General features: G+C 40.1%; 1 protein-coding gene across 4 annotated transcripts in view; it reads left to right on the top strand.

Moving 5' to 3' along the window:
* The window catches only part of Ppa2 (inorganic pyrophosphatase 2), an 81989-nt gene that overhangs the window by 4598 nt on the left and 59124 nt on the right, over positions 1-18267 (top strand). For 2 of the 4 annotated variants that reach the window (XM_045143722.1, XM_045143723.1), the window contains exons 2-4: positions 9110-9174; positions 11517-11561; positions 15156-15209. In XM_045143722.1, coding sequence (XP_044999657.1) covers positions 9110-9174; positions 11517-11561; positions 15156-15209 — 164 coding nt within the window. The remainder of the gene's footprint in view (positions 1-9109; positions 9175-11516; positions 11562-15155; positions 15210-18267) is intronic. The other 2 variants (XM_045143725.1, XM_045143724.1) reach the window with 1 other exon arrangement.

Raw genomic sequence — 18267 nt, forward strand, 5'->3', positions numbered from 1 at the left:
TTAGTATGCCAGAGTTTCAGGGTACTCAGTTTGGGTGATGTCTAGTTTCCTGAAGCCACTGTGTTACAGTAACAGTTGCAGACTAGCAATCAGCACACTTAGATTTTTGTCCTGGCTTCACCATTCACTTGACTAACCAGGGGATGGCATCTCACCTCAAGTGAAATCTCTTTGCTCAGTTTTGCTAAGAAATTGAAATTAAAATTGATATAAAATTGAATTATTGGATAGTGTTTCAATTTTTATTTCTTGGGTCTCAGGAATTTACTTAGATACAGCCTTACAGTCTTAAATGAACTAAAATCATAATGAACTAAACTTGTTTATATAAAACTTGTACTGAGTCGGGTGTGGTGGCGCACGCCTTTAACCCCAGCACTCGGGAGGTAGAGGGTAGGAGGATTGCCATGAGTTCAAGGCCACCCTGAGAGTACAGAGTTAATTCCAGGTCATCCTGGACCAGAGTGAGACCCTACCTCGAAAAACCAAAAAAAAAAAAACAAAACCAAAAAACAAAACTTGTACTGTATGTTTTTATTCCTTAGCTATCCTGCATGTTTTTTTTTTTGTTGTTGTTGTCCTGTTCGGTTTTGTTAGTTTATATTTTAAACGTTTCTTAAAGGCTAGGCAAAAGCTATATTTCCATAATTTGTATTCTTTTTTCATAATTTGTATTCATGTTACTAAGGGATATTAGACTGGTTTACTTAAAGAAACAGTGTGTGGATAATTCAGGTTACTTTAAAAATATTTTAGTTTATTTATTTAACGAGTTTATTATTTAACAAGAGAGAGAGTGTGTGTTTGTAAAAGGGAGAGAGAAAGGGAGGCAGACAGACACAAAATGGGCATACCAGGACCCTAGCTGCTGCAAGTGAACTCTAGATGCAGATGCCACTTTGTGCATTTGGCTGTACATGGGTGCTGGGGAATCAAATCCAGCTTGTTAGGCTTTGCAGTAGCTGAGCCATCTCTTCAACCCTCAGGTTACTTTTATTTGGGTTGAGAATCACTCTGTCCTTTTTCAGTCAGGCCTATCATGTATAACAGGTATGGACTTAGGTTGAAATTACCAGAAATTTTTTTGTTAAGTCCATCATTTGAGTAGAATTGTAGCATGTGTGCCATTGAAAATGCCATGTGTTTGGATTTAGCAAAACTTGCTGTGAATAATCCTGTAACCTTTATAAGCTGGCCCATAGCATAGAACTAGAATGACATATTAGAACATAATAGCTATTGTATGAATACAGAAAAAGTAGATTTGGGCTGGAGAGATGGCTTAGCAGTTAAGGTGCTTGCCTGCAAAGCATAATGACCTGGGTTAAATTCTCCAATACCCACGTAAAGCCAGATGCACAAAGTAGCATATGCATCTGGTGTTTGTTTGCAGTGGCTGGAGGCCCTGGTGTGCCCATTCTCTCTCTGTGTATGTCTTCTCTATATCACTATCTGCTTGCAAATAAATAAATAAAATATTTTAAAATATTTAAAAAACATACAGATTTATTTTCAGTGTATATAGCCTTTAAATCAGCCTATTTTGCTAAATGAAGTACTGTGAAGTATAAATACCTTGTGATTTATTTTGAAAAAAACTAGTTTTATCTATTAGTAAATCTTCCTATAAGAATCTTTATGATTAGTTCTAACAATGGTGTATGAGTGTGTGTTGGTACTTGGCATAAATGTAGCTATTTGGTATAACATAATATCAGATAGAGGTTCCACATTCTGTTCAATTTTTTCATGTACTAGTACAAGTCATAAATTTTCAGCAACCTGAGACGAAACAATAGTTAACTTACACAATGATAAAATAAAATGTAATTTTAGACCAGTTGAAGGGGAATCTGGACACTGGCCATGTCTTGTGTTTGTTGATGGGTGTGATAGAATTCATTAATTTATGTCTAGGGGTGAAGACTGATTTTTAACAATAATCCAAGACAAAATGATATAGTGACTTCAACCATTTATCTTTTCTCTCCTAATAAAGTACCCTATTAATGTGATAGTGAGAGTAAAAAGGGGTAATCCTAACATAACAAGGGAGCTCTCTGAGATTGAGACTGCAAAATATTTTGTAAAAGAGGTGTCTAGAAGATGGATGTATGGTTACGATGCATCAGCTAAGTCTGTGTGCCAAAAGACTATAGCTTAGGAGGAAGCCAAGTTGCTTTGCAGTAAGTACCGTGGGCACTGTGAGCATGTTGATACAGGAGGAGGAAGGGTAAGCATGGAGTGTGAACCTCAACAAAGGGCCTCATTTATTCTTACTGTCAACAGTACACAACTGTTTACCTTATGTCTGGGGTCTGACAGGTACATTAGTTCCTTTTCAAAAACTGGAATGTTGAAAGGGAAGTAGGATGGCCTGCTTGTGGGCTTGATGCCCCATCTCTGCCTTTTGACATTTAGGAACCCCAGGCACAGCCAGATGCTCCCCTGTTCATCTCTACTGGAAGCTGGCCCTTCAACAAGCTTGTTCCCATTGTGTAGAATTCTTTCTTTCTTTCTTTAAGTTAAAAAAATATATTTATTTAGTTGAGAGAGACAGAGAGAGAATGAGTGTGCCAGGGCCACTAGCCATGCAGATGAACTCCAGACACATGTGCCACCTTATGCATCTGGCTTACATGGGTGCTAGGCAATTGAACCTGGGTCCTTAGGCAGCCATGGGCCTTAACTGTTAAGCTGTCTCTCCAGCCCGATTATGCAGAATTCTTTCACCCTTTCTAGTTTCTTATTCTTAAACCACATAGCCAAGGATCACCTCAGCTCTGCTTTTGTCTACTATCACTGTACCTTACTTCCCTTGTGAAGGTCACCATGACCCCCATGCTACACACTTCTGTTTATTCATATTAATTAATTAATTAATTAGCAATCAGAGAAAGAAGAGAGAATGGGCACATCAGGGCCTCCAGCCACTGCAAACAAACTCCCGACTCATGTGCCACTTTGTGTATCTTTATGCGGGCACTGGGGAATCAGGCCCAGATCATTAGGCTTTGCAGGCAAGTACTTTAACTGCTGAGCCATCTCTCCAGCCCCCATGATTCAAATTTAATACTCAATTTTAAGTTCTCTCTCACATGCCCTGTCAGTAGGGGTCTTCACAGTTGACCCCTTTCTACCTTAAAACACTTCCTTTCCCTTTCCCCTTCTTCTTACTCCTGCCCTTGCCCTTTCCCCTGGCACAGCATCTTTCTCAGGTATCTATTTTGATGGCTTTTCTTCATGTTCTCCCTTGCTGGACACTTCTCGTATTTCTGAACGCCAATTTTTGAAATAGCCCATGTTTAATTCTAGGCTAACTTTTCTGTACTGCCTCTCTGGGCAGGGATTAGCAAACTTTTCTGTAAAGGACCAGATAGGAAGCGTTGTAGTCCGTGTGAACCACCACTGCTCAGCACTGCCACTTTAGGTGCAGCCCTTGATAGTAAGGGCATGCGTGTAGCTGTGTTTCAGCAAGATAGAACCTACAAAAGCAGAAACGGGCCATGGGCTGGATATGGACCACTGATGGGAATTAACTGACCATAGCTGCTGTTCTAATGAGTACTGAGTCCATCCCCTACTGTTAGGTGTTACCTATGGTTCCCAGACTTGTTCCCTTTGCCTCATGTCTTCTTGAACTCATGCTTTACATGTGTAGCTAAGTATTTCTGTTTAACTCTGAAGCATATTACAGGTCACAGGCATGATGGCAGTCCTGATCTCCCACCCCTGCCCAGTTTGTTTCTCTGTCTTGCTCAAATGAAGATAATTAGCGTATTAATCACCTCAAATATGATTATTTCTCTGTAGTGACGGCGCTAGAAGCCACTCTTCTAGCCATTTTTCAGAACACGAGATACTGTTGTTAACCGTGGTCACGCTCCTGTTTCACAGAACAGAAGCAGAACCTGATCCTCCTCACTGTAGTGTTGTACCACTTGCCTCTGCCCCTTCCCCACCGGACATAGAAGCCATTCTTGTCACTAGCATATCTAGTGTTTGAAATGGACCCAGAAGACAATTCTTTCTCTCTGCTTCACCCCTGCCAAGGTGTCCTGGCCACCCTCATCCTTACTGACTATCACTTCACCCTCAGTCTGCTTTCCATACAGAAGTCGCATTGGCTCCTTTAAGATGTTCAGGACCAGTTCAAAACCCCAGTGTTTTTTCTTTATTCAGAAGAAATTTGAAATATCACTTTGAATACAAAGTCATTGAGCATTTGGCCTCTTTACACTGCCAGCCTTTGGTCATGGTGTCCCTGCAAGTCTGGTCTTGATGTTTCTTTTATTATTATTTTTGTTTTTCTTTTTTTTATTTATTTATTTGAGAGTGACATTCACAGAGAGAAAGACAGATAGAGGAAGAGAGAGAGAGAATGGGCGCGCCAGGGCTTCCAGCCTCTGCAAACGAACTCCAGATGCGTGCGCCCCCTTGTGCATCTGGCTAACGTGGGACCTGGGGAACCGAGCCTCGAACTGGGGTCCTTACGCTTCACAGGCAAGCGCTTAACCGCTAAACCATCTCTCCAGCCCGTTGTTTTGTTTTTCAAGGAAGGGTCTCATTCTATTCCAGGCTGATCTGGGATTCACTATGTAGTCTCAGGTTGGCCTCCCAAGTGCTGGGATTAAAGGCGTGCACCACCACACCTGGCTTGATGTTTCTTAATGTCTGAGCTGTTCTCTGCTCAGCACCTGGGCTTCCTCTGCCTACAATGCTCCTTTCTTCACATCTGCTTCACCCTCTTTCCCACTTTGTTCGGGCTAGTGCCTGAGAGAGAGCTCTAACCTGTCTGCTCAGATGAAACATCCACTACTCACTCTTCCTTTGCCCTGATTTGTTTTCCCATGCACTGCTATCCACCTGCTGTGGTTTGTGCATACTCATTGCTTCTCTCCCCCGTTGGAATCTAACCTACATGAGAGTGGGAGCTGGAATTTGTATTCCTGATAAAAAGTGTTTGATATAGTATATGTGTTCAGCAAATACTTACCGAATGAATTTATTTAAGGAAAAGTACTAAATAGGAAAAAAGAAATGAGAAAGAAGAGAACTTGAATTTTATTTTTTTTATTTTTAATTTTTTAAAAATATTTTTTAGAGGGGAAAGAGAGAGAGAGAGAGAGGGAGGGAGAAAATAAGCATGCCACTGCAAACAAACTCTCCAATCATGCACCACTTTGTGCATGTGGCTTTACATGGGAACTGGGGAATTGAACTCAGGCTGTCAGACTTTGCAGGCAAGCAGCATTAACTGCTGAACCATCTTTCCAACCCAAGAGCTTGAATTTCAAATGTTTTTCATGAAAGTATTATTATCTGAGAACAGGGAACATTTTATTTTTTTTTTTCAGTAGTTGCTTTCACTTTTGCTCATTTTTTTTTTGTTTATTTATGAAATACCATTTCATGAACCGGTAATTTCTAGTACTTACATTATTTGAGTCAGTAAATAGTGACTAGTCATTCACTTGTTTACAGTGATCATCTAAAAATCGGTAATTTTCTTGTTCTACTCAGAAATAACGTTGAAAATCCATCAGATAATTTAAAATCTGATGTAGAATGTACAAGTGAAGCCTTTTTTGACATGCACCCTCGTGAAATGATGAGAGAGTGTGATAGATGGAACCTAGCACAGGTTTTCTGTGTTCCCACAGTGTGCTTACCTCTGCCTTGTGCACACAACCGTCAGTGGTTGCCATGTTACCAGCCAGCGTGGAAGAGGAAACCCTAAGTCTAAGGGGATATCATGAAATAGGAAGCAACTCTTGAGTGATACCTGAGTACTGGCTACTTCTCCACATGCTGGGGAATCAGTAGAGAGTATAATAAGACAAAAACAAGAACCAGCAGCCAAACCTTTTCCCTCAGAACTCAGTCCCAGTGACAGGTGCTAAGTGCAGGTAGTTTGGGAGAGGTGAGGGGGTGCTATCGCCAAGGCTAATTATGATTATTTGTGACCTGCCTCCTTTCTTAAACAATTAATTTGTGTGTGTGTCTGCCTGCCTGTGTGCATGTATGCCAGGACCTCTGACTGCTACAGACAAATAAGAGATGTTTGGATTACTCTTGTATCTGGCTTACATTATGTGAGTGGCTAGAGAATTGAACCCAGGCTGACAGGCTTTGCAAAAAAAAAAAAATGTTTTAACCACTGAGCCATATTCCTAGCCTCCCTCAGGGTTTATTATTTATTTGCTGTTGTTTATTAAACCTGCTTCATATACTGTCATATCTATTCCTTCATTTTTATCTATTTATATATATTTTTGAGACAAGGTCTTGCCATATAGCCCTGACCTGGTACTCACCATGTAGTTCATGATAGCCTCCAATTCAAAACAGTCCTCCTGCCATAACCTCCTGAATGCTGAATTTTAGATATGTACCCCCACACTTAGCTTTGGAGTACTTCTGGAGTTTGAAAAGACAGAGCTCCAGTGTACCTCTCACCCTGTTTCTCTTAATCCCACCATGCTTCATTGCCTTTGTATGGTTGTTCAAACCCAGAATCCAGGACTGGTACGTGCTCTTAACCAAACTGAGAGGTCCTCTGGGACACCAGCGCAGCTGCATGCCCTTGCAGGAACTCAGATTAGTTCTGATCTCACTTGTCTCCCACTAATGTCCTCTTTCCATTTCAGCCTTCAGTTCAGTGTGTGACATTACATTCAAATGTATTTTCTTAGTTTGTCCAATGTTATAATTTCTTAGTTTTTGTTCCCCTTGACAAATTTATTCAGTCATTTTTTTGTATCATTGTGACACTCGGCATCATGGTTTACACCTATAATCCCAGCACTGGGGAAGCTAAGGCAGGATAATTCCTGTGAATTCAAGGCCAGGCTGGGCTATGGAATGACTTCCAGGTCAGCCTGGACTACACTGAGATCCTCCCTCAAAAAGGAACAAATTGACTAGGTGTGGTGGTGTACTCCTTTGATCCCAGCACTTGGGAGGCCAAAGTAGGAGGATTGCTGCGAGTTCAAGGCCAGCCTGAGACTACAGAGTGAATTCCAGGTCAGCCTAGAATAGAGGGAAACCCTACTTTGGAAAAAACAAAACAACAATTAACAAACAACAAAAACAGAGAGTTCTGACAATGTATCATTGGTTATTCTTATATACTTATTTTACACTTTGGGTTCTAAATCCATTATTTATGCTGTTTATTAGATTGTTTGGTTTTAGGTTTTTGAAAGCTCTCTGAAGTTGCCTGGCATTTCCCTTTAACATGTCTCCAGCTTTTCGTTGAGTACTTGGTTGAAGTTTTGTGTGTTTCTTTTTACTTTAACAAGGTTTTCCTGTGTTGCCCAGGGTGTATGCAGACTTCTGGGCTCAGGCAAATCCACCTGCCTCAGCCTCTTAGCATAGCTGGGATTGAAGTGCCATACCACTGTGCCTGGCTCTCAGGATAGTATTTTAACCTTTTTTTTAAAAAAATAGTGCCAGGTATCCAATCTAGATTCTGGTACGTGTGAGGCCAGTGGTCTGCCTACTGCTAAGCCGTACCTGTGACCCTGTGAGATGTCCAGGCTCATCGTATGTAGTCTTTGTTCCAGTATGACTATCAGCTCCTCTTCCAGGGAGCCTTCTCCACTTAGTATTTAGAAACCAAGTTCTGGATGTTATCCACTGATATTAAGAGTGTCAGCCAGTCCTTTTTTATTTTATTAAAATACTATTAAATCCGGAAGTTGAAAATTAAGGTAAGTGATAGTGGGAGAGAAGTAAAACATACTCTGGCTTAGAAAATTCCAAAGTGAAAATTTTGCATGGCTATAATAAACTCAGTTTTTGGAAATAGAAATAATCCAGTGAAAGTGTATGTTGGATCATTGCATGTATTTAAGTAGCATTTGCTTTTTATTATGTGCACTTGTGTGTATGCACATATGTGTGTGTATATCAATGGACCAGGGTCTGTTACTGCTGCAGCTACATGCTCATCTTGAGTGTCTGGGGAATTGAACCTGGGCTAGCAGGCCTTCCCAGCAAGTACCTGTAATGTCTGAGCCCCAGTCCCTTGAAAGTATTTTAAATTTATTTATTTGCAAACATAGTGAGCAAACAAAAGAAGGAACCAAGGTCTGTAGCTGCTGCACATGAACGCCAGATGCACACACCACTTTGTGCATCTAGCTTTATATGGGTACTGGGGCACAGAACCTAGCTTATTGGACTTTGCAGGCAAGTGTCTTAACCACTGATCCATCTCTGCACTCCCTTGATATTTTAAATGCATGCTTCAGTATACAACCTCTAAGATGTGGGCTGGAGGGATGGCTTAGCAGTTAAGGCACTAACCTGTAAAGCCAAAGATCCCAGGTTCGATTCCCAGAACCCACGTAAGCCAGGTGCACAAAGTGGCACATGCTTCTGGAGTTTAATTGCAGTGGCTGAAGGCCCCGGTGTACCCATTCTATCTCTACCTCTTTCTCTCTCAATTAAATAAATAAAAATAAAACTTCTAAGATGTGAGTTCAAGGCCACCCTGAGACTACATAATGAATTCCAGGTCAGCCTAGGCTAGAGTGATACCCTACCTCAAAAACCCAAAGAGAGAGAGAGAAAGAGACACTTCTAAGATAAGATAGTTTCTGCTATTAAAATTTGTTTTTGCAACCTGAGCCCCCTCCCTGGGAAGGAGCATTCCTGGAAGGTTTAAGTGTGATCCTGACATTGTGGTTGGTATGCTCAGTACCGAATTTTAGAGTCATAGCTGGCTAGCTCAGCACCCATTCAGAATCTGTAAATGATCCCATTTGGGTCATAGGGTGGGCTTTACCAAACCCTCTCGCCTCCCTTTTGGCAGGAGCTCTGTGTACTTTTTCTGCTTTTCTTCTTTTAATTTCCTGCTTAAAGAGTTGTAAGCCACATAAAATGTTTTAATTAAATAATTTCAGCAACTAAGTATGGTTTAGTGGTAATTAATTCTGTTTGGTCTTCAGATAGGAAGGAACTAACTCTTCCAAAGCTGAATTAAGGTATAAATTTGTAAAGTTAGCTTTGAAAAACCATATAAGCTCAAAGTTAGATAGGATGTTATTACTATAAAGAAGAGGGGGTCCGTTGCTTTAATTATATTGGTTTTCCTTTACAGAGAATGTAGCTGGTCACTACATTTCCCCCTTCCACGATATTCCTCTGAATGTGGACTCTAAAGAGGTATTCTTTTAATTTGTTTTGGTGATGGGAAACTTCTTGGAGAGTGGCGTGAAAGTAGTACCTCTACTAGCATGTTAAAATGCTTCTGCGGATCTCCTTAAAAGGAAAGAATGAGATTGGCAGTCAGGAAGAGAAACTGGAGTTACAGCAGGTTGTAAGCCTCCTTTATGAATTAACATTTGTGTGATGGTAGGAGAAAGGGATGTTAGAGATTTGTAAAGCTTCGGATTTGGTAGGAAATAAAGACTGAAGTATAACAAGGTAAGAAATTAATGGGTTTATTTTTGATAATCATATAGTTAACATTTTTGGATGATTTCTATTTTCTATCACCTTGTGAACATACTATTTCCTTTAATCCTTATGAGTTGCTGTTACTTATTATCTCGAAGGGCACTGAAGCTAAAGGCTTTTTGTTAACTTGCCCAATATCACACAGCTAGTAAGTGCCAGAGCCAAGTTGTTAACTGGCCTTTCTGTTCACAGAGCTCAGGTTCCTGAACCAGTTTATGAAATAAGTGTTAGAGAAATAAGGCTGGGGAAAATGGTGTGCTTCACTGACTACTCTCCTGAAACTCAGTGTCACTTAATAGTTATTATTGTGACAGTCAAGTAGGAGTATCCCAAACACTCTTCCTGGAGAAGTGAAAAGGCCTAATATCGGGGCATTCAGGTACTGTGCTCAGTGCTTGACATGCATTATTGTTTGCCCTTGGCCACACATGTAGGTTATTGTGAGGTGGTGTTGAACTTAGGCGCTTGAACTCCAGAGCTGTGTACTTCACTTCTCTTGTGTAGTGCCCAGCCCATTACTCTAAATGTTCTGTTCTAGGATGAGGAGTTATGCAATCTTCAGAGAGAAAGAAACCAGAAACCACAGAAATAACTCTGTTACTTTGTGTGTCTCCTTGAGTGTCAGGTGGTGTGTTTAGTTTTGTTCATTGAACTATCAAAACTACATCACATGTTTCCCAACTCCTCTCTTTACCTTTGGCTGAAGTGTGTACATTTTGTTTTCATGTATTTGTTGGGTAAATAATCTTTGTGCGCTTATCATTAGCCACACACTTTATCAGGCATGGGCATGCAGTGCTGATTAAGATGGTGCAGTTCATTCTCAGCTGGGAGAGATAAGACCAAACAGACAGCCATGGAAGAGAACAGTCACATAGTGTTAAGTATTATAAAGCCAAAGGCTGGATGAAGAGTGACTGGTGGTGGCCTTGTGTGTGGTTCACTATAATAAAATCTGTGTACCCCATAAAAGTAAGAATAATGAAGCTGCATTTTTGAGAGTCATGGAATGAGTAAGAATGGAGGTGGAACAAAAAAGAAAAATCTCTGTGGAAATAACATTCTGCCTAAGGAGATAGGTTTGAAGGATTTGGAATTTGGGGTTGAGCAAAATTGAGGAGAGGGCAGGGCAAATTGTAATGTGAAATGCCTCTGAATTCTGGAGACACTGAAATTGATCCACATGGTGGTTATATCCATAGGTTTCCCTGCTATTAAGTCAGTCATGACTAGAAGTTTTGCCCTTTGTGTTTTGGGATGTAGAGTTTTAGAGCAACAGAAATGATGTTTCAGGGCCCTTCTCCTTGCAAGATTATTTATTGAGTTTTTCAAGGTAGAATCTCACTGTATCCCAGGCTAACCTGTAACTCACTCTGTAATTACCAGCTGACCTTGAACTCACAGCAATCCTCCTGCCTCTGCCTTCTCCATAGTGTTGGGATTAAAGGCATGTACCACCATACCTGGCTCCAGAAATATTTTATTTTTTGCTTATTTTGTTTCTTCATAAGTAGTCATTTTGCTGTGTAAATGCTAAGTAGACTGGATGTACATTTGTGAATGATAATTTTTCTTCCCAATCCTCCACACAGTCTGGTTTCATTTAAAAATGCTTAGTGTAGGCATACTAATCACACCTTGGTAGAACTCACAGGCAGGAGGTGTAGCTGAGCACTTTCATGGCTGGTTAGTCATGCTCCCTGGAGTTTCATTTCAATAATGAAATGACTGTTTTAAGCGTAATCACTGGAAACTGCCAATCTTTCTTTGAAGACTGAGCAGAGCCTTTGCTTGTTTTATAAAAACTTGGGAACTATACTTGAAAGAGATTTGGCTTTTCTGATAATTTATTTTATAAAACACTTTGATCCTGTGTCCCATGCTAAGGGAGGGGCCGACCACACAGTACTGACAAGCACTCTGGTGAGATCCGGTTCTGGACAATGTCTTAACCAAGCATGGTAGTGGGTGTGTTTTTATTGCCTGCAGTACATATTTATAACATTATGAAATGTTATAGCTGTAAATACTGTTCTTTTCTTTTGTAGGAAGGTGGTGTTCCCACGAAGAAAGCACGAAATGATGAAGATGAGGTATATCTTAAAAAAATTTTATTTTTGAATAACTTTCATCTGTCCTAAAGACTTGGCTGATGGTTTGCATTTCTAATGGGCTTCTAATTTTTCCTTCTAAGACTCTGATGTGGATTCTGATGGCTTTTCTTCTAGTATCTTTCAAAAACAGCTAGGGTACTATCACCATTGAATTATTCTCATTGTAGTAAAATTCACAGCACAAACTTTGCCACTTCAACCTTTCAGAGTATCCAGAGAATCAGTTTTTTGTTCACCCAAACAGCACCATCACCTGCCATTGCCTCCTCCTCCTCCAATAACCACTATTCTGCTTTCTGCCTCTTGGCCTGACTATCCTAAGTATTCTCTTGGAGTTTTCTAGGTAAGAAACCCACAACAGGAGCCCTGATTTTGGTGTCAAATTATTTAATCCTAATAGATGACTGAAGTAAATGCCATGAAAATCATTTCTCTTTATGGTTTAAGTTATAACAGAAGATAGTGTGAGTATGTTTCAGAATTCAGGCCCAGTAGTCTTTCAGGAGTTGAAAAAGCTACAGAAGTTATATGCTATCATAAAGTTATTCCAAGTGTGTCTTTTAACCATGTGATGATGAAACCTCTTACTCATGAGGCCCACAGCTTTGGATTGGCCCCTTTCCTCCTGTCTGGCTCTGAGTGTCCCTTTGTTTGTCCTGCTTTGCCAGGCAGCTTTCCCTGCCACCTTTGACTCTGCAGCCTTCCTCATTTGTGCTCTTTTCAACCCTAACTGAAAGTTTTGTCTACAGCCTTTGAATCCATCTGAAACATAGCTGTGGGTGCTATTTCATTCCTACACCCTTTGTCTGCCATCCTTCTTCCGTTTTCCTCAGTCATCCTTGAACCATTTAAATTGGAACCACCGAACCACTTATAATGCTTGTTAAAAATTTAGATTCTAGGCCTGTCTCCCTTGTGCTGACTCAGAATCTCTGCTCCGTGATGCCTGGCTAATCTGCATGGTAGTGGGTGCAGCTCTACTCTGAGAGCCTCTACCCTGGATGTTTGGATGACATGAGAGAGAACTGCTCAGCCTTTTTAGCTCCCAGAGACTTTGTGTATTAGTCTGAAATGTTTCAACAGGAGAAGTGTCTGCTGAGTCTAGGCAGTCAAGTTGAAATTTAATTCTTGTAGCAAAGTTTGTATGTCAGAGGCTATCTATCTGGTTGGCATTTATCTGGAAATTTAAAAGAGAGGAAAGGTGATTTCTTCCTGTTTTTCCCCCAAGCACATAAGGTTCAGTGACTGCTTTCTTATTTTTATTAGTGTTTCTTTCCAATTTCACTGGACAGAAAGAAAAGGACTTGAAGGAAAGGCTAAATGTCCTCTCTGTACACACAACCTTCTGATTTTGTTTGTGCCCCTTTTTATCATTCTATTTTATGATAAATTCTAACAGGCCATTGCTGGTTTATAATTAATACTAATCGCAGGAAAACCAGACTAGCTCTGGCTTGAGTACACTGTAGCTGGGAAGAGGAAAGGCAGGCTAGAAATAAGCCCTTCGTGAAAGGGAGCATGCTGAGCAGGGTGGGGCTCGAGGGCTTCAGATGCTAGCCAGCTCTTCGTCTGCTGCTCGTTTGCCCAATTCCCGTCTGTGCTGGTGGCTCTGGCAGGTGTCACTGTCCAGCAGTTTGTCACTAGTGTGTCCTCTCTGTCATCTTTTTGTTCTCCCACTTGCATGGTCTCTTCACAGGCTTTGGAGGATGAATAAATTATGTAAGCACCTGTCATTTACTCAGATTTTTCTTTTAGACACCATCATCAGAGATATTTAAACAGGTGTAAGGGTAGCTCATGAAAGAGCATAGAAAACGAGACACTGTAGGGCAGGGTCTGGGATTGCTGAGCCGGTATGAGATGCCCTCTAAGAAGCAGTTGTTGAGAGTTTGCTATTTGTAACATTCAGACCTTTCTAGAAAAGCCTAAGAAAAACGTAATTACTTTTGTGGCTCAATGTATATTTACACTTAATTGTGTAAATGTCATTGTCTGAATTAACAGTATTTGTGTTTCAGGAAGAAATTCCCAGGATACTGGTTAGCAATGCTTTAACTCAGCTTTGACTACATATTAACACTGGTTGGTTGGAAGGGGCTGGAGAGATTGCTCAGTGATTCAGGCACTTGTCTGCAAAGCCTAACAATCCAGGTTCTATTCTCCAGTGCCCATGTACAGCCAGATACACTAAAGCGAAGCATGTATCTGAAGTTTGTTTGCAGTGGCTAGTGGCCCTGGTGCCCCATTCATTGTCTCACTATCCCCCCACCCCCACTTGCAAATAAGTAAATAAATAAATAAATAAAATATTGACCATAAGCTCGTTGGAGAGCTTTAAAAATTAGCAGTGTCCTGGCTCCACCCATTCAATTCAAACAGGTGGACAGTAGGGCTATTGGAACTTTTTTTGTAATTAGTTAAGGCTTGCTATTAACTTTGATGTATGCAGCACTGAGAACATATTAAATGATTCCCTTCCTAATGATCTGTGATAAAGGACTAATTTTTTTTGTTTATTCTTATCTGTTGTTGCATGATACTTTGAACATGTAATCAAAATGACAATGAGAGGCTTAATTGAAGTTTTGAGTTTTGATTATTGATTCAGCAAACATACAAATTCCTGCAAACCAGCTGCAAATATTTCCAAGTGATTCAGTTAACAGTTGTAGACTAACTCTGGTTCTTGGCTGCACTTTGAACAGCACTGTTTTAAACCTCTGCTTCTCCATGACCACTGGTTCACTACTGACATCAAAATGCTATTCTAACCATTTTGAAAATCACCTTGAATATTAACACTTTCTTTTTGTAAGGCTAAGTGAAATCACTATTGACCTAGGGTGTCCCTTGCATGGCTAATGTATCCTACAAAATATCAAAGAAAAAGAATCCTGGTCCTTTTGTAACTATCACAGGGAATCAGGTTTACTAGCTGTGCTTTAGAATGGCATATCTAACTCTTTATAAACTTTATAACTACCATTTCTGGTATTCTTAATTTTTCATCATGATTGCAGCTTGGATGAAAACATTTTTATATTTTAAAAATATTTGACTTCATAATTTTCTGTTTTTCTTTACATTATATAATGGATTGTCTTAATCACCTTGCCATGAGCAGAACAGACAGTGTCACACTTGCTTCCTGAAATGGAAAGTGAGACTGAATGTGCAAGCTGAGAGATCTGGCCCCTCTCCTATTTATCTGAAAATGAAAATCAAAACTCATTTTCTGATTCCATTCTCCTTTCATCGCTACACTGCCAGGTGCTTATAGACATGGCGTGACTGCCAGTTCTATGCAGTAGGGATCACATGGCATGGTGGCCTTCATGCTGTGGTTCTTTAGACAACCTTGATAATTTTAAGAAGAATTTTATAATAGGTAAATATTGACTGAAGACACTAAACATTTTGTGGGACTAAAACCCGTACTATTCTTTTAAAGGCTGTCCTGTTTCATTTAGAATAAGGTTCTCCAATGCAAAGTTGAAAAAAATAGAAGGTAGAGAAAATTTCTGATGTTCTCTCTGATATATATATATTTTTTGTTGTTGTTGTTGTCTGCAGAATTTGTTTCATATGGTTGTGGAAATACCTCGGTGGACAAATGCTAAAATGGAGGTACATATATAATCTGTGAATGTAAAATGGAAATGCTAATATAATAATGATATAAAAGCAGTGTTTTTCACTATTTGGCATTGTGGGGGGATGGTTGATAGACTTCTTAATATAGTTGATAATTAAGATATCCTGTGAACTTAAAACTTAAGAATATTTGAAGTGAATATTCACTATAATTTGTTAGACACATATGTATATAGTTTTCTTTGATACGATGACAAAATTTTTCCAGCTTTACTTAGATTCTGAGATGTGTTTAGTCCATAGATAAACTAAGTGTAGTCTTTAATCCCTGAGGGCTTTGTCCTCCTTTAGACTTGACTCTGCTGAATGAAAGGGCTTCTTGACTTTGACTTCACCAATGCTAAGAGCACTGGCTTTTGCCTTTGCTAGCATTAAAAAAAAATTTCAATTTTAATAATTTCCATGAAGCATGATCCTATCAAGAACACCTCTTTTTCTTTTCAGTATTTTATTGTTCTTTCTTCTTTTACATAAGATCCCTTACAGTTTTGAGTAAAATTTTAATTGGTGGTAGTTTTATTTAGTTTGTTCATTGTTTCGTTTATTTCAGGTATTTTTCTGTTTTGGATGACAATGTGAATGTTAAAGGCTGGAGATCTTGTATTAACCTCCTTATTTCATTAAGTTGGTTTCTTGTGTTCTCCTCCAGGAGTTTGTTTTCTTCTTTGATTTCTTATAGAGTAGATAAAATCTTTTTTTTTTTAATTATTGTTGTCAGGCCTTTCACTTAAAACAGTATCAATGGGAGTCATTTCTGATGGATTTATAGTTTTTGGTGGGATTGTATTGTCTTGAGTTTTTGTATTTCTTGTATTATAATGTAGAGACTTGTGCATCTGGAGTTAATTTGATGCTTGAGTTTTCTAATTATCTACGTTGTTCTAAGCCATGTAAATCTGACTGTATATATCTTCAGTATAGAAGTTTAAGGTGCCAAGTGTAGCTCTTATACTCCAAAAAACAGCAGAAGTGATTTAGGTATTGAGTTTGCCTGCTATTCAGATATTCTGATATATTGGGTGGAGAAATTTACTGGCAAATTCCAAATTCAACTGAGTAGTATACACATTCAATCCCAACCAGCACAGTGTATTTATGCAGTAGTGGGGATTAAAGCAAACAAATAATCTAATAAGGCCAAAGTCCCCAAGGGTGTGGGGCAACACACCCTTAATCCTGTCAACTGGGAGGTTGAGCTTTCTGGTCTGAAATAGGTTCCAAGTCAGCCTGGGACTGAGTGAGACCCTGCCCCTAATAATGACAGAAGAAAAAGACAAAGGCCCTGAGAGTCAGGGACCAGCAAAGGCAACAATAATCAACACCAAAATACAGTTTATTTGAGAATGGTAAAGCCAACCAAGTATACACAACCTGCCCTGACATGGAAAGAGAGATTTGCGCTTCCAGTGCAGGTCTATGTTCCTGCCTTTGTGTAAATAGGCCCTGTTCCAGTCTCACCAATGCCAAGCACCCACCTCCATCCCTCTGTTGTGCTGGGGACCTTGTGTTCTGATTGGCTGTGATGGATGTTGTGTGGCTGGTAGTGAGTGAGTTCTCTGGAGGTTCCTGGCACTGACGTTGTGGGGTGGGAGGCTGTGCAAGATGCCTAGAGCTGAACTGGAGCTGCTCAGCTGGTCCTGATTGTGTTCTTCAGCAGCTGCTCAGCTGGCCCCTGCTGTGCTCCCCTTCAGGGGTCTTGGCTTGTGAGGAGGCTGGTGTGAGGGAGACCTGGTTTCTGCTCCTGCAGCTCCACACATGCTGGCTGTGCAGGGACCCTGGCCGTTAGCGCCTTGGTGGGATTTTAGCCAGTTTCCTCCTTTCTGGAAGATCTTTCCTGCTTCTCTGTTGTGGTTGATATTAACTTATACACCTTCACTTTTCAGTAGAAGAGTGTGTTTTGCTGTTTTTCTTCTTATTTTCTTCTCTAAGCTGCTTTGATGTGGCTACTATGCCACCATCTTACCTGGAAATCCCTGCTGGGTTTTTTTGTTGTTGTTGTTTTTGTTTTCCAAGGTAGCGTTTCCCTGTAGTCCAGGCTGACCTGGAATTCACTCTGTAGTCTCAGGGTGGCCTCGAACTCACTGCAATCCTCCTAGCTCTGCCTCCTGAGTGCTAGGATTAAAGGCATGCGCCACCATGCCCGGCCCTGCTGTTTTTTTGAAATGGCAGCATGCTGTTGTTTTTTGTAGTTGCCAGGTTGGGCAAATAGCATACCAGAACTCCCTCCAGCCTTTGGTAACCACTATTCTACTCTCTAGTTCTAGAAAATCAACTTCTTTAGGTTCCACATCTGTGTGAGATTAAGTGGTACATGTCTTTTTCCAGACCTGGTTTATTTCACTTAATGTAATGATCTCCACTTACATCCATGTTGCAAATGATAGAATTTCATTCTTTTGAAGACTTTTATTGGTTTGGCAGAATAGCATTCTATTGTGTACTGTATGTTTTTTATCCACCGATCAGTTGATGGGCCCGGTTTACATATCGCAGCTGTTGCATACAGTAAAGTGCTGCAGAGTTACCTCAGCACACTGATACCGTTTCTTTGCCTATGTGTTGAAGAAGTCACATAGATCGTTTTACTCATGATACCCTTAGCTATTTAGGATTTCTCTCTCTCTCTCTCTCTCTCTCTCTCTCTCTCTGTGTGTGTGTGTGTGTGTGTGTGTGTGTGTTTCACTGAAACATCAGGTGTTACCTTTTATTTCTTTTAAAATTTTTATTCATTTATTTGAGAGAGAGAGAGAGAGAGAGAGAGAGAGAGAGAGAGAGAGAGAGAATGGATGCACTGGGGCTTCCACCTGCTGCAAATGAACTCCAGATACATGTGCCGCCTTGTGCATCTGGCTTATATGGGTCCCAGGCAATTAGACTTGGGTCCTTTGGCTTTGTAGGCAAGTGTCTTAACTGCTAAGCCATCTCTCCAGCCCTGCTTTAATTTCTTTCATCATCATTTTATAGTTTCCAATAAGTACAAATCTTTTTTTTTTTGTTGTTGTTGTTTTGCAGTTTTTTTTTTATTAACATT

The sequence above is a fragment of the Jaculus jaculus genome, chromosome 2, assembly GCF_020740685.1.
Source record: "Jaculus jaculus isolate mJacJac1 chromosome 2, mJacJac1.mat.Y.cur, whole genome shotgun sequence".
NCBI lineage: Eukaryota > Metazoa > Chordata > Mammalia > Rodentia > Dipodidae > Jaculus > Jaculus jaculus.